Source organism: Gadus macrocephalus, chromosome 20 (genome assembly GCF_031168955.1).
Source record: "Gadus macrocephalus chromosome 20, ASM3116895v1".
Lineage (NCBI taxonomy): Eukaryota > Metazoa > Chordata > Actinopteri > Gadiformes > Gadidae > Gadus > Gadus macrocephalus.
Genome location: NC_082401.1, coordinates 9017437 through 9032338, shown reverse-complemented (window position 1 = coordinate 9032338; position 14902 = coordinate 9017437). Strand labels below are relative to the sequence as shown.

General features: G+C 43.8%; 1 protein-coding gene across 3 annotated transcripts in view; it reads right to left on the bottom strand.

The window, feature by feature from the left end:
- LOC132448851 (partitioning defective 3 homolog B-like) overlaps nt 1–13676 on the bottom strand; it is a 135212-nt gene extending 121536 nt beyond the window's left edge. For 2 of the 3 annotated variants that reach the window (XM_060040397.1, XM_060040399.1), the window contains exons 1-3: nt 13342–13676; nt 12287–12484; nt 3873–3974 (exon numbers count right to left, since the gene is read on the bottom strand). In XM_060040397.1, the coding sequence (XP_059896380.1) occupies nt 3873–3974; nt 12287–12403 (219 nt within the window). In that variant the 5' untranslated portion in view covers nt 12404–12484; nt 13342–13676. Of the gene's footprint in view, nt 1–3872; nt 3975–12286; nt 12485–12736; nt 12899–13341 lie in introns of all 3 variants that reach the window. The other variant, XM_060040398.1, reaches the window with a different exon arrangement.
- Nucleotides 13677–14902: the final 1226 nt, after the last annotated feature.

The window sequence follows — 14902 nt, the reverse complement described above, 5'->3', positions numbered from 1 at the left end:
ACCACACACACACTGAATTGGCATTTTTATCGATAACTTTAAATCCTTAGTGGGACATGCACAGACAAGTGGGATGCTGGACAGGTCACTAGGTGTGCGCTAGGTGTGCTGAACAACGCGGACCGGATTTGGGGGGAAAAGCGGAAAAAAAAACGGGAATGGATTACCTACATTGGTGCGCTCGAAAACACGGACCGGAGTTTTGAAAACAAACTGGATCGGGAGTCCGGATCGGGATTTTCCCGTGCAGGCCGATCCGATATTGATATGCATTTTTTGCTAATATCGGCGGCCGATCCGATCCAAATATCGGATCGGGACATCCCTAATTGCGGCTAAGTATCACGCGTATGAGCGTAAAAAGTTCAATTTTTTTAACTCCTCGCGTACGCGCGTATATATATATGCGCGCGCGTATATGTACGCGCGTATATGTACGCGCGTATATATACGCGCCTCATACGCCCCTAACGCGAGTAAAATGTTGCTTGGTACGCATGATACGCGTGTACGCACCTCATACGCGCGTAAACCAATGATTCCCTATGGAAAAATTGCCGATTTTATACGCGTCTATACGCGAGGTACGCGCTTGGTGTGTTCGCACCCACGCGAGTAAAATGTTGCTTGGTACGCATGATACGCGTGTACGCACCTCATACGCGCGTAAACCAATGGTTCCCTATGGAAAAATTGACGATTTTATACGCGTCTATCCGCGAGGTACGCGCTTGGTGTGTTCGCACCTTGTGTGTGTGCGTGCCCATATGCGTGTGTACGCCCTAGTACTACAGCCGTCATGAACCCACCCACCACCCTTACAGAGAAACCAATGGCTCCATATATTCTTCCTGGGCTTGTTGTGCAGCCGAGACAGACATAATAGGTTTTACATGGAGCTCCCCTGGGTGTTGGATTATCAAACTCTTAACTCTCTCTTTTGGAAGCTCCAGAGTGTGCCGCTGGCGGGGTTAACAGTAGTCTGACAGCCTGCTACCCGGCTCACTGGAACAGCGTAATAAAATGTTAATGTGGCGTGTTTAACGCCAGCCTCTCATGGTCGTCAGGCCGGGGGTCATCTGGTCTTTGCCTGATGCCTGGCTCTGATGGTTTTGCTTGAGGTGGGGGGGGGGGGGGGGGACACACATTCCCCCCTCCCCCGGGTCTCTCACTGGATTTGGAGGTGTGATGGGGGGCATTGGAGGTTAGCGGAGAGATAAACAAACTGACCAGGAATGCAGCCAAAAAGGGCAAGACAAAGAGTTGAAATGCAGGAGTGTGCACAACAGATCAATAACAAAGAGGAAGGGAAGAGAGGAAAAAGAAAAAGAAAGAAAGAAGTAAAAAGAAGGAACGACAGGGGAAGCAAGGAAGGAAGGGAGGGAGGGAAGGATGGAGAGACACTTAGACAACAACAAAGGGAGGTAAAGAAGGAGAGAAGGAAGGGAGGAAACTAAAGAAAGACAGGAGGAGACGCATATAAAGCTCCACTTCTAATATAGCTGTACCTGGAAAGAACCGATTTGTTCTTCTGAAGGACAGCAAGGACGCAAGCACGATAACAAAACAACCTCTAATGTGAAGGCCACCCAACCAACAATTTTCTAACTCATCTATCTGCATCTTGTTCTCCATTTCACTATTGTTTGCCAATTAGTATAGTTCCTCATTAGTCACCTCCGCCCAGCTCTGTGTGGCTGTTTGTGGAGGCCAAGGCCACAGCATGTTCGGAAGCACAGAAGAAAACATTGTTTGGCCCTCTGTAGCAATAAATATCTTGACATATAGAATACTGTACGCATCACAAACACAGAAGCATGTAACGATATAGGTCACCATCTTGAATTTTTTAAGCTCCAATCCGAGGCAGGATAAACATCACAGCAGCATTAAAATCACACATATTGAAGCAGCCAAAAGGATCTTCCTAAGATAAAAGTTCTCAGGGACTGTGTCGATTATACATCTTTATAAGGAGAAGTGGCACATCTGGCACGGTGGTTCTCTCTCTGCTGGGACGTCCTGCCTCATCTCTTTCTCTGAGGAATCTGAAGGTTCTCTCCGTGTTCACGCCATGTTCTCTTCACGTTCGCGTTTGGTTTTCCTCTGGCGGCTCTGATGCCCTCCAGGACAGGAAGATGAACCCTCTCCTCAACAAGACCACTCAAAACGATTTAAACTGTAAATATAAGTTGAATAAACTCTCTGGGACTTTTCAAGAAGAATTGTCTAGTGGTGAAGGTGTTGAAAAGGTATTGGGTTCAATCCCCAATATCTGCAGACTACCTGACGGCATCCCGGAACAAGAAATGATTAGATTGATTTCATGCCAGCCGAATATGGCTAATACAGCCTCTTGGTACACTATCACTAAATAGAAAGGAGCACAATACACACTGAAGACAGAGTCAGCCCTCCTGAATAAAGAACCTAGTTACCAAAAGACTCTCGGTGCCTCTCCAAGGACCTTCATGTAGCGGCTAGATCACAGCAACCTGCTTACTAAGCATCTCCCTGCCTAATTAGTCAGAGGGTTTTCGGAGAGTTGTGCAGCATCCATCCCCCCCTTAAAGGCATGCAGAGGAAGACTGGGTACTATACGTTTGAGAATAATACAATACAGCCGCTGGGTTGTCAACGATTTTTTGGGTCCGTTTTGCGGGAGGAAATAAAGTTCACTGTGGGTAGCTTGGTCCTGCTCAATAAGAGGAGGACTGTTTATTTACGCACAGATCCACCATAACTCAAGACTTCTGCACACAATTGAACAACATCCGACACCGGCCAACTGTACCTCTACAATATTAAAAATACATTTCTAAAACAAAACATCTAAATAATTAAAAGGGAAGAGATTGTAGGGGGGCAGGGTAACAGAAAGTTTAGAAATATTTAAGTTATGTTTTCAAAAGCCTCAAAAGTGAATGGCTAATGACTTTGCTAGAGGCAAATTAAATTCTTCCTTGCCTTTATATTTCTGCTTGAGAGGCAATATTTTAAGGTGTTGAAGGTAGTGACTTCTGCGCCGCAGCCTCTGGCACACACTCACACACACGCACATGCAACAGTGTAAGCTTGATTAAAAGGAGAAGAATTAAAAAGCAGACCATAACAACCTCCAACGACCTAACATGTCTGTGTGTAATGGTCGCCCAGGAACTGGGCTTCTCGTACGCACGCTGCAGGTTGTCATGGCAACGGTCAAGCAGCCCATTAAACAGCCCCATCCATCAGACTGAGAGCTGGCCATCTCCATTCCTTAGCCCTAGTACATGTGGACAGGGGCTGGCCAATACTGCAATAGTATTGACAGTTAGTTATCATCCAATAGTACCGTCTAGGGAAGAAATGTAAGTACAAATGATTGGTATGGACATATGGAGGCGATTGATCATACAAGTTCAATATGATGAACCACACACAGATGGTTTTATAATCGTGGATATACTATTGATGTCGCTATAATGTCCAACGTCTCAGCTAAAAACGGTGTAAAATCGACTTTATGGTTGTGGTGAAGATTATTTAGAATCCGTCTGTCTTGTCTAACACCGGCGGTTACAGCTAAACGTTGTAGCCAATGAAGTGATGAACTTAACGCCAGCTAGATAGATAAGTAGGTAGATAGTGACCACAAAAAAACACGGTAGTATTATCCTCTCACAACTCAGTCGATCTTGTAAAAACCCAAACCTGACGAGAATATCTGAAGCAATATGTCCACAGCTGAATAAACAAAACCCAACCCAAGAGATGGTGTAGTTTGTTGAGTTTAGGTGGCTGTTGACAATCTGTCATGGTTATCAGGTTGTGGAATGCTTGAGTCACAACCGTCTCCCTCAGACTGAACCATGTCTACAGCAGGGGTGTACCTTGTCCTTGTCCTCCACCAGGTCGCTCAGGATGTCGTCTGGGTCCAGGATTCCCCCGTCACAGTACTCCACATGGTGTGTCCGAACCAGGAAATCCCCTTCCTACAAAATAAGTCATCAAAACATATTAATCAACCGATATGTGAATCAATTTAACAGGAAACTTGTTGCACCCAAATTCACTCATTCCAATCTTTCATTTTTAACTTAATTTGAAAAACCAAGGCATTTAGCAACTGAATTATTGATTACCTACACATAAAATCCATTGCCAATGTTTTTTCTACTCAAAGTCTCACCGGTGACTCTTCCCACTCTATGATTGATGGGGCTGCCTAACCACAGGACAGCTGACTACCACACACACACACAGACACACAGACACACAGACACACACACACACGGGTCAGCTGCTTGTCAATCATCTCAGCTGTTTTTTTTCTTTATTTGATATAATACATTGACTTAATTGTTGCATCTTCAAAATAATGCCAACAAAGTGTATTTTAATAACTCCCTGCATTATATATCTGAATTAGTATTTAGATGAATACTGATGAATGTTTTCAATTAAAAACATTCATACGATTTTCTTTTTCAAAATAAGCACAGCCCACATAACGTATTTTTAACAATTTGGCACCAGTTAATTAAAAAAAACGTTGTGACTAACTATTCTGTTGGTATACATCATCACCCTACCTCAATCTTTTTCAACATCGACTCACACACTCCTCATCCCCCCACTAGCCTTACTGTGCATTCCTAAGCCAAGCTTTCTCCCACAATGTCATATCGCTGACCTACAGGAATGCAGGCTATTGTTACATCCCATAATATCCCGGACCCACACCCAGGCCAGATGCATCAGCTAGGGAGGGGAGTGTCTCATTTTTATCCATGAACCCTTCACTTCCACATTTTTTTATCCTGTGGGAGTACTCTGGCAGAACCCCAGGACAGAGACAGGGACGACGCCAGGGGAAGATCCGTCTTTCAGATCAGATATTAAATAGAGGTCTTGACCGTCACTAAAGAACTCATGGCCCCATAGCAAGGGTATGGGTGCAAACCCCTCTGTGGTGGTCAAATTGCCCAGCATGTACCAACATGGCCCCCCTAATCATCTCCTGATCTCTGATTGGATCGTTAATTCCTCACCGATCCCCTGTGATAGCATGCCGCATCCCCCAGATGGGAGCTACTTACTGGCAGTGGACCAGGTGTGATAACTCACTATGCTAAGCACTATTTGATCAATTGTTCTCTTGATCACATGTACTACCTCAACCTGTGCTTGTGATTCCCAACAGCGCTTTCCCTCCAACTGCAAAGCCTAAACCTCCCAAGAACTCGACAGGCACACTTTGAAATGAAATCCATCTGCGTCAACGGATGCAAAAGAATAATGGAAGGCAAGGATTTCAATTTCCCAGAGATGCCTTTAACGACCTTAAGTTCTACATTTAAAATGCAGTTCATTCCCTCTTAAAAGTATGACAGTGTAAAGGCATGTTCAGCTAATTTAATCTTACGAAGAGCATTTATGTTAAAAGTACAACTACTCACTAATGGCTTAGTTGATGTAATTGCCCTGTTATTGTATTAGTACTCTACTTTATGGAACCTTTAAGTGTCTCGATGGCCACATTTTAATCCAAGCTGGCACGGTACGTTCGATATCTCGGAAAACGGCAAGACTACCCCCCCCCCCCCCCCCCCCCCCCCCCCCCAACACCGTAAACGGACTTACATTATGTAGATGCAGGCAAAGTAGGCTGCGGCTAATCAAGTTACACCTTAATTGCAGCGGAATAAAGCTTGATTTCAGCAGACCGTCTGCACCAGCCTAATGCATGTCTGTGGTGGCCTGCTGTCGTTCAGAGATCAGCCACCGCCGGCTGATCTCCGACAACAGCCGAAGGGCAAAGAACCAGGAGTGATGGGAGACGAGAGGGGTGAACGTGTGGATCTGAGCAGAAGTTTGGGAGGATTACGTAGATAAAAAGGAGCATAATGACAGTGTACGGTATAGGAAAACCTCCCGTCTACCCACTCTGCCAATTACACGAGTGAGAAGGGACAGGGACATGGTAAGCCCGACGATAAGACTTGTAAACACACAGGGCTAATCTTCAAATCAGGGGGATTAGTACTTGAATAGATTTCCCCATGATACTACTGCTGATAAGAGGAGCTATTTTTAGGTGTTCAGCCCTTAGGAGATGACCTAGAAACGTATGAAATGGTCTATCTCGCTGTGATTAACCGACTGCTGATAAACCTCTGCCACCGAATTAAAGTTTGAACACGGCGGGTGGACTACATAGTTCTTACAACAGGGTAAACACATGACTTGCATGAGAGGAATGTGAGTTTTTTTTGTGTGTTTTACTGTGTTTCCAACCACACCCTTTTCTCTCAACAAAGAAAATTATCCTTGTTCTGTTTTTCATTCCATCCTACCGTTAAAATCCAATGTTTTTAGCATTATAGTAGAGAAAAAGTTAAATGCATTCAAAATAGGAGACCTCACTTTTTATATTTTAGGTAGTCAAACAACATTCTTTGTTTAGTTTGTTTGAATGTGGATCAGTTTCCACAAGAGACTGGTAGAGTCCTAGTTCCATGGTTGTATCACGTTAGAAAATGAACCACAGTGGAAAGCAAAAACAATTATTTTTTGAAGATACACAACATCTGAAGCTTCACATGAAATCATAACAAACGATTCAGTGCATCATCTTCTTATTTGGCGAGAGAAAAAAAAACCTGGAGGAAACCAGACTTTGTTAGTTCATTTCCAGTCTGACCCATCTGGACCCAGCAGAGACAAAGAGACAATGTGGTTCAGCTGCTGCCATGGCAACCGTTGTACAAGGTTCCAAATAATTATTTTACAGATCTTGGGAGCTGGTTGCTCGATCATCCTTGTCATTTTTAAAAAGTGGTGAAGGTAAGATTCAAGAGCTATAATTGGAGGGTCATTTTTTTTAAATGCCATAGCCAATCTGCCATCTATTAGTGTCTGTGAGAATATCTGTTCTGCTTGACTACTTGCATATATTTGAGTCCATTTCGATTTTAGACCGCTCCCAGTTACTTTCTGTTCATTCAGGCCATCTCTTCCCTGATTTGTTCAGGGAATCCATCTTGCCTGCCAATCAAATGTGCGTGAAATGCAACAATTCTCAACGGCAAAGAAAAATAGTGGTATGTTAGTGGAAAAAAACTTCTTTGTCATGGTGTCAATTAGTCAAGTAGATTCATTAAGTTAGAACTAGCAGTCTTCCTTAAATTGGGTAAGGTCAAAGCCATCTGTTTTATAGTAATTAAACCGTCAGATAACACAAACGCAGGAGCATTGAATATTATTTGTCTCTCTTGCAATTTAATTTTCTTTAACAAGAAGTGCTTTACCCCTTATGAAAGCAACACCAGCGATTGTCTATTTGGTCAAACAAGTTCATATCGACCAACCAACCAAAACCTGATAGCCCCTCTGCCTCATGTTTACTTTAGCTATTTAGCTTGCAAACCCCATGTTTACCTTAAACAACCATGACAGCTCATCGTGCCAACACTAGAGCACAACGTATCAATACTCCTGGTTCACACAACAGAAACCTTACCCCAGAGGGAACAGGTGGACAATAGAGAGGAGTGTGAGAGTGGCTGTGTCCCAGGGCCGGTCCCTGTGGTCGGTCTGTGGAGACCAAACCACCACGCGTCTCCCTCTCCCTCCCTCCCTCCCTCCTAGGACTAATTGTTTCCCACTGGCCCGGTGCCAGTGGTTTATGATGATATCGGTTCTTCTTACTGCCAGGACACACACGCACTCCACTCTAAACAACGCTGCGCACGTGAACACACACCAGCAACGGCGACTTCTTGGATCTGCACTGTGAGCTATGAGACGTCACTGTGATTTACTCGTGGGGGGGAAGAAATACCACATTGAAGTTGTGCAAGAAAGTAACCTCAAGAAAATGCACAGATAATGATATTGGAAACACATTAGCATGGATATTAGAAATATGCAGTTGAGCACGGCTATGGGATTCAAGCCTTGACTTTTGGATACAAAAATAAATAGTACCAAGTAGAGGGAGTGCACGTACACACACACACACGTGTTCGTGGTCAGTGTATTTGACGTTCATTAGGATCCCAACAGAGTAATAAGGTTTAGAGGAACTCCCTGCTAAATCAAAACATTCCTTTCTTGCTTCCTTCCTCCCTCCTTCATGTCTCCCTCCCTCCTTCCCCATTGACGTCCCTCCCTTCATTCCCTACCATCCTTCCTTACTCCTTCTCTCCCGCCCACCCTCCTCCTCCCTTCTCCTTATTCCCTCCTTCACTTCCCCTCTTCTCCAGTACGACCCTTCCCTTACTACGCTGTGGCTCTAATCCCTCACTATCTTTCATTTGCTTTCGTTACAGACAGTTACACATGGCTGCGTCGTGGAGCGGGAAGCAATTTGTTGTGTGAGGTCTTCAATGACGGGCGATGGAAATTAGTCCGGCCATTAAACTGGCTCGATGACAAGCGAAACCCTCATGACGAGACCTCCTCCAATGTGTCCACGCTAATCCCCGGTAATAAGTGTTCTTACACCCCTCCCCAGTCTTCCCTATCCTCGGTTTCTGTGACTATCACCCTTCCCCAATGGGTGTGGATAACTCAAAACTTGATGACTTATCAAAGCAGCTCTACTGCCAGAGAGAGTTCGAGTTCACGATCAAAGCGCTCTGAAGACATCTGGCAGGGTTGAGTTCATCTCGCCGAGTGTCTTCCAATAACACCAAAGTGTCCCAGATGATAACAAAGCCATGCCGTGGTCTTTCGTAATGACCTTCCAATACAAAACATCCTCCTCTTCTCCACTCGGGGCCGAAAGTCAAGGCCCTTCACTGAAACAACACAGGGCTTATTCTTTCCTGTGTGCACAAGTTTGAGATAAGCAGAGCTGTGTTAATGGGAAGGCCGGTGTCACTGCATGAATCCCAGCTTCAGAAGAGGTTGGTTAAGGAAAGCTAATGTAACACTAAACACCACACTCTTTAACTAGTGTATGAACCAACGAGTCTCGCCTGCAAACGTGTACGCGCGCGCGCATGCGTGTGCGTGTGCGTTAAAGGAGAAAGACTAGGCAAATATAGTGCTCCTGTGGAAAACAGAAACATGCACACACTTTATTAATTACGAGGCTATGATTAGCTATGCAGGAAATTACTGAGGGAGGAGGCTCGGGAGAGAGGACAGAAACACAGAGAGGACGTGAGGAGTAATTAGCCAAACTAGCTGTGTCCATAGCTTCCTATTTGACAGCAGAAGCAGCAAGAGAGAAGAGGAGTAGGAGTGAGGAGGAGAGACACAAGGGGAGGGAGGAGGAGGAGGGCGAGAGAAGCAATGAAGCGAGAAGTGGGGAGAAGGAGGAGCAACAGGAAGGAGGTGTGGTGACCATGGAGGAGGAGAGGGAGAGTTATGTGAAAGAAAGACACGAGTTGAAGAAACAACTATATCAGAGCAGGAATGAACAGGGAGCTAGAGAGGGAAATACAGGAGAAACCAAAAAATGTGGCCAAACAACAGAGGAGTAGAAGGAGCAAAAGCAGAGAGAGGGAGACTTACAGAGGATCGAGAGAGGAGAATTAAGGAGGGAAACGAGGGGAAAATAAATAGGTTAATAAAAGTAAATGATGAATAAAAGATGAGAAGGAAGGAAGGAGATTCGGGGGGGAAGGGAGGGATAAACACACACACACACACACACACACAGAGACAGAGACAGAGACAGAGACAGAGACAGAGACAGAGACAGAGACAGAGACAGAGACAGAGAAATATAACAAGAGCGAGCAAGAGAGAACGAGAGAAAAATAAAAAGAGCGAACAGGAGGAGCAGCGAGTGAGTAAACATGAAGTGTCATTGAGCCAGCACAAACAGCAGTGTTTAACAAGGCATTTTAACACGGAGGAGCCAACCAAGCTAATTTGGGCTCCATAAAGGCCTAATCAATAGAGCACAGAGCAGCCCAGTTACACGGATCACTGACATGAGAACAGACACACCTGGGGGGGACATACACACAGCCTGAACATCAAACACACTGCTGTTGTGTTTCGGGGCGCATCGGAGCACCACACCAGAGAAAAGTAAACCAATGCTGCTAAACACAATCACAACAAAACAACCCATCCCATTCTTGGCTGGTCTACACTAGCTTGGTCCATGATTCAACATGGAAAATGTTCCTAGTCCTATTTGTACGTCTCTGTGCTATGCCAAAACTGTTGGGAGACATGGGGAGGGATGGAACGTGGAACTTCAGGAGAAAGGATGCATTTCTGAGGAAGGCAGACTAGGAGAAGGTTTTTGGCCGGAGGATCAGCACGTGGAAGATAAAGCAGACATTTAAGAACTAAAACCCTTGGTCCCGAACTGAAGATGAATAACAACAAGTGACAAAAAATAAATAAACTGCATATTAAACACTGCTGGCATCATGTCCGATGTTCAGTTGATAAATAATCATTATGTTCTCACTGCATAACAGTTCTCCATTTCAGGCATTACCATTTTTCATGTAATCATTTAGGAGATGCTTTAATCCAACGTGATTTAAGGAGAAGGTAGTGGTTACATACAGACTGTAGACAAGGCAGCTTGATACTCCAGCCCTGTACTTTTCAGCTGGAAGTAATGCTGGAAGTAATAACCATGACACAATCCTGCCCTTTGTATGATGGTAATGTTTTTAGATTGTGATCGTATGATTTGAGAAAGAGATATATTGCAACCATTTTAAATAGAACCAGTCGATTGTATTTAAATGTATTTGAATACATCTTCAAAGTTGGTTCTTGAGGTCAGATGTTTGGTGCGTCCCTGGGGAGGAGTGACTGAAGATGAGAATTCACGTGAAGGAGAAGATTCAGGAGGTTAAGATATGGAAGGAAACCGAAAAACCAAGGAGCAGTGGGTGTCACTCCTTATTCCCAGTGCAAACACACACACAGCAAAACACCCCCCCAACACACACACAAACCATCCAACTACCACACACACCAAACCACCCCCCCCCCCCCCTCCCAACACACACACATACAAACCATCCAACTACCCCACACACACACACACACACACATACAAACCATCCAACTACCACACACACACACACACACACACACACACACACACACACACACACACACACACACACACACACACACACACACACACACACACACACACACACACACACACACACACACACACACACCTCTGTCTGTGTCTTTCCATCACTCTCTCTCTCTCTCCATTTACTTCAATCTTTCGTGTGCTCTTTGAATAATGGAGCCAATATGAGGCCAGTCACTGAGGAGATCTGCTAGTTTGATAGAGGTCACAAGGTCACGACCACAGGGACCATCGCTCTGGGAGGGAGGGGTGGGAGAAGGGAGAGAGAGAGGCATAGAGATCAGCACTCATAATGACAGAAAGACCAAAACAGGGAGGTTGACGGAGAGTGAGAGAGAAATAGATCCAGACCCGACAGAATGAGAGAAAGAGATAGAAAAGGGTGAGGGAGTTGGAGAGAGAGAGAAACACACACATAAGACACTAAGGGAGAAAGAGAGGGCAAGACAAACAGAAGAAAAAAAAGAAGCAAACGATTCCCATTTCTTTCTGAATTTCTTCACAGCAGAACCAGATCAGAATGATGGGTTCCTCGTCCCAAGTCTGACCAATCACAGCTCACATCAGAAAGGCTTTAATCTTTCACGCCGCAATTACAGAGAGTTGGACCTCCGTGGGTCGGCTCATTCCCCGAGACTTTGGAGTGTGGAAATGATAGGGACCGTCGGGATATAAAATATGATAATATTTTATGGTCTTTTATGATTAATAATTTGGAAATATAAAACCGGAATCATTATGAAAATGCTGTCTCATAAGAAGAGATACGGTCTCTGGTGTGAATATTTAATGATTTCCAGAAAACTGCACCGACATTGTAATATAAACACTGGCAAGGGAAGAATGAGTAATTAACTGGAGTAAAAATATATATATAATCCCTCAATGATATCTTATGTTTAAATCTTTTCAGAGATATTTGAGAACTGGATACAACATAGAGATGACAATATATTTTGTCAAGATTAAGTATTTGTTCAACAAAAAAAAGACAACTGAACAGGGCTATGCAAAGTCATCAAACAACATAATAGTATAACACAAGACATGTTATCATGATCATGTCATCACATAGCGATAGTGATGATGAGGCAATGTGTAACTAGAAGAACTTGGTCGGTACATGGACAGCCATTCAAATGTATTCCTGTGTGTGCATGGAACAGAACTAGGCCTGAGATGACTTTAGTTCTTTTGGATACAACATACCTGTTCCAGTAGCTTTCTGACCCGCTGGGTGGCTTGCAGGATGAGGTCCTGGACCGTCCATCCCTCTCTACAAGGCACAACCACCCCGGTCCGCCCGAACATCACGGTCACCTTCATCGTGGCAGCGACCCTTACATCCAACGCAAACAGGTCCTGAGGTACGTTGGCACTGACCCCACCAGAGATGGATCCAAAGTTCTGGAAATCCAAGGTAGCCAAGGTTTTCGGCCGGATAGCGGATCAAAAACACCCAAAACAAAGCCCAGAAAAGGGGGATGGGTTAGAAACGTAAACTGAAACCATAAAACACATTGGAAAGTAATTATTTGATTCAAGTCCAGTTCCCTTGACCTCATACACCCTAGTGATTTCCTAGTAATCCTTGACTTTTGAAGTTAAATCAGTAAGAATATATCCAACAGGTGTCATGAAATCAAACTTGTGTCTAACCTCTCTCAAATGTTAATATGTTCTTATGATCCAACGTTCCAGGACATTTATTGACATTTCCCCATCAAAACAATAGGCCTTGCTTCTCTAACTACGAGTGTTCCATTTATCCTGGTTGTAGTTTGAGACTCGCAGGATAGCTTCCACTATACGGGGCCATGTCTGTAGTGAGGAGAAGTGAGATAGAGGAGGAGATGGAGGAGGAGATGGAGGAGAAGGAGATGGGGAAAGAGGGAGATGGGAGAAAGAGGAGGTGGAGAGAGGAGAATGGTGGAGAGGAGAAGAGAAAGGTAAGGAGACATTTAGAAAAAGAGACCGTGAGAAAGAGACAGACAGAGAGATGGGGAGGTGATGAGGAGGTGCAGAGGATAGGAGTTGGATTGAGAAGAGTGGGTTGAAGGGACGGGAGGTGAAGAGAAGAGGTGAAGAGATGAGGAGGACAGAGATGGGAGGAGAAAAAAAAGGTGAACAGAGATGCATTAAGAGGGAGAGGAACCCAACCCAAAGCTTAGGCATTAACAATCATGTGATATAATTTCATCTGCTAACAAGCAAGGGTTCGTATTTAAGTTATGCGTGCTCATCAAAACTTCTTAACGACTTACCCAAACGTACAGAACCAAGGCTAAAGTTAGACACCGTAGTTAGCGTGAGCCACCTCAGCTAGCGTTAGCCACCTTAGCTCTGTACATCACTTCCATTACTTTTTATCCTCCCAACTTTTCCTTAAAAAGTCTTATTTTATTCCATCCAGTAGTGTCCAATAGATCACGCACAACAACACACGCCCGCTCTGCTCACGCTGCTATCGACCCGTGCAGTTGGATCGATCAGGAGAAAAGTTGTATTTAATTAAGAGGAGTTTGGTAAAAGTTTTAGAAGTTGCACCAGAGCCGCCGTCTCCTGGCCAGAGATCCCTACAGATCCCGCACCGCTGGCTCCTGTCACTTTCTTAAAGGGGTAGTACAATTCCAGAAGTATCGCGAGAAAGAGAAAGTCGTTTTTAGTTATCTGTAAGATTTTTTAACTGCAAGGAGAATAGTACTCTAAAGTATCGCGAGAATAGTGGAACGTTATAGTGCCCCTTGTAAAATGTTTTTTTTACTGCTCTGCCAATGTCAATATGTATTTAAGATGACAATTAATCCATTATGAATACAATGATTTGAATTGAATTGATTTCAATTAAAGTGCTTACGATAGTGTTAGCAGGATGATGTAGGCCCACATCAGGCAGTTTCATCCGAGTGGCTCAAGGTGTCCTTGGATGGTCCTACATATATCAGTACCGGTATAGGCCTACGTCAATACGTATGATCGACAATGTATTATAATGTATTATAAAAAATATATAGAGGTATATAAATAAGGGTTCCTTGTGTTCGGAAGATTTACAATGGCCTGTGATGAGTTTACTTATTTTATAGTTCAATAAAAACTTGTTTTTAAGTTTTTACATAATATAAACATAATTTATAAAGCCAGGCAGCTAAACAGCTATTTTTTCCCAGAGACGTAGCATCTTCAAAGAGGAATCCCTGCCATGTGAGGCGGAGCCTGCGTTTGTAATTAGAAACTCGACGGCGTGCATGTTTATGTCTGCTAATTGATTTTGGCTGCGATAAGTTTCTGGGTCACTGAATTCCATTGCTGCTAATGAACCGCTGGGGAGAATACACATTCTTAACCCGTGTAATTTTTTTTCTCTATCTTTCCTTTTTGAAAGCTAGAAACACATTTGAATAATCATTGAAGATATGAATTTGAATCACTTAAATAAACAGAAATACAAAGGATGCAAAGCCTAATTTATAGCCCCCATCAATCCCGATTGCACTTTTTTTATTCATATATATCATAAAAAATGATACCAAGAAACATGACAATTTTTGTTTAGAATGAAAAGTCTTGTGTTATGTACAATTGTGGCTGGGTTGTTGGTAGATAATAGTAGAACAAATGTGCTATTTACCTGAAGTTTAGCTGGCATCAAATACCACTTCCTATCCCTGCATGTAAATGTAAGTCATAAATGACCCCCAACTGAAAGGAGTTGGTTTCCAACCATAATGTGCAGCCTACCTGCAAACCTCAAACCCTTACCAGCTCATTAACTATATGAGTAAGTCACTTTGAACAGCTTCTGCTTAATAACTAAATAGTAAA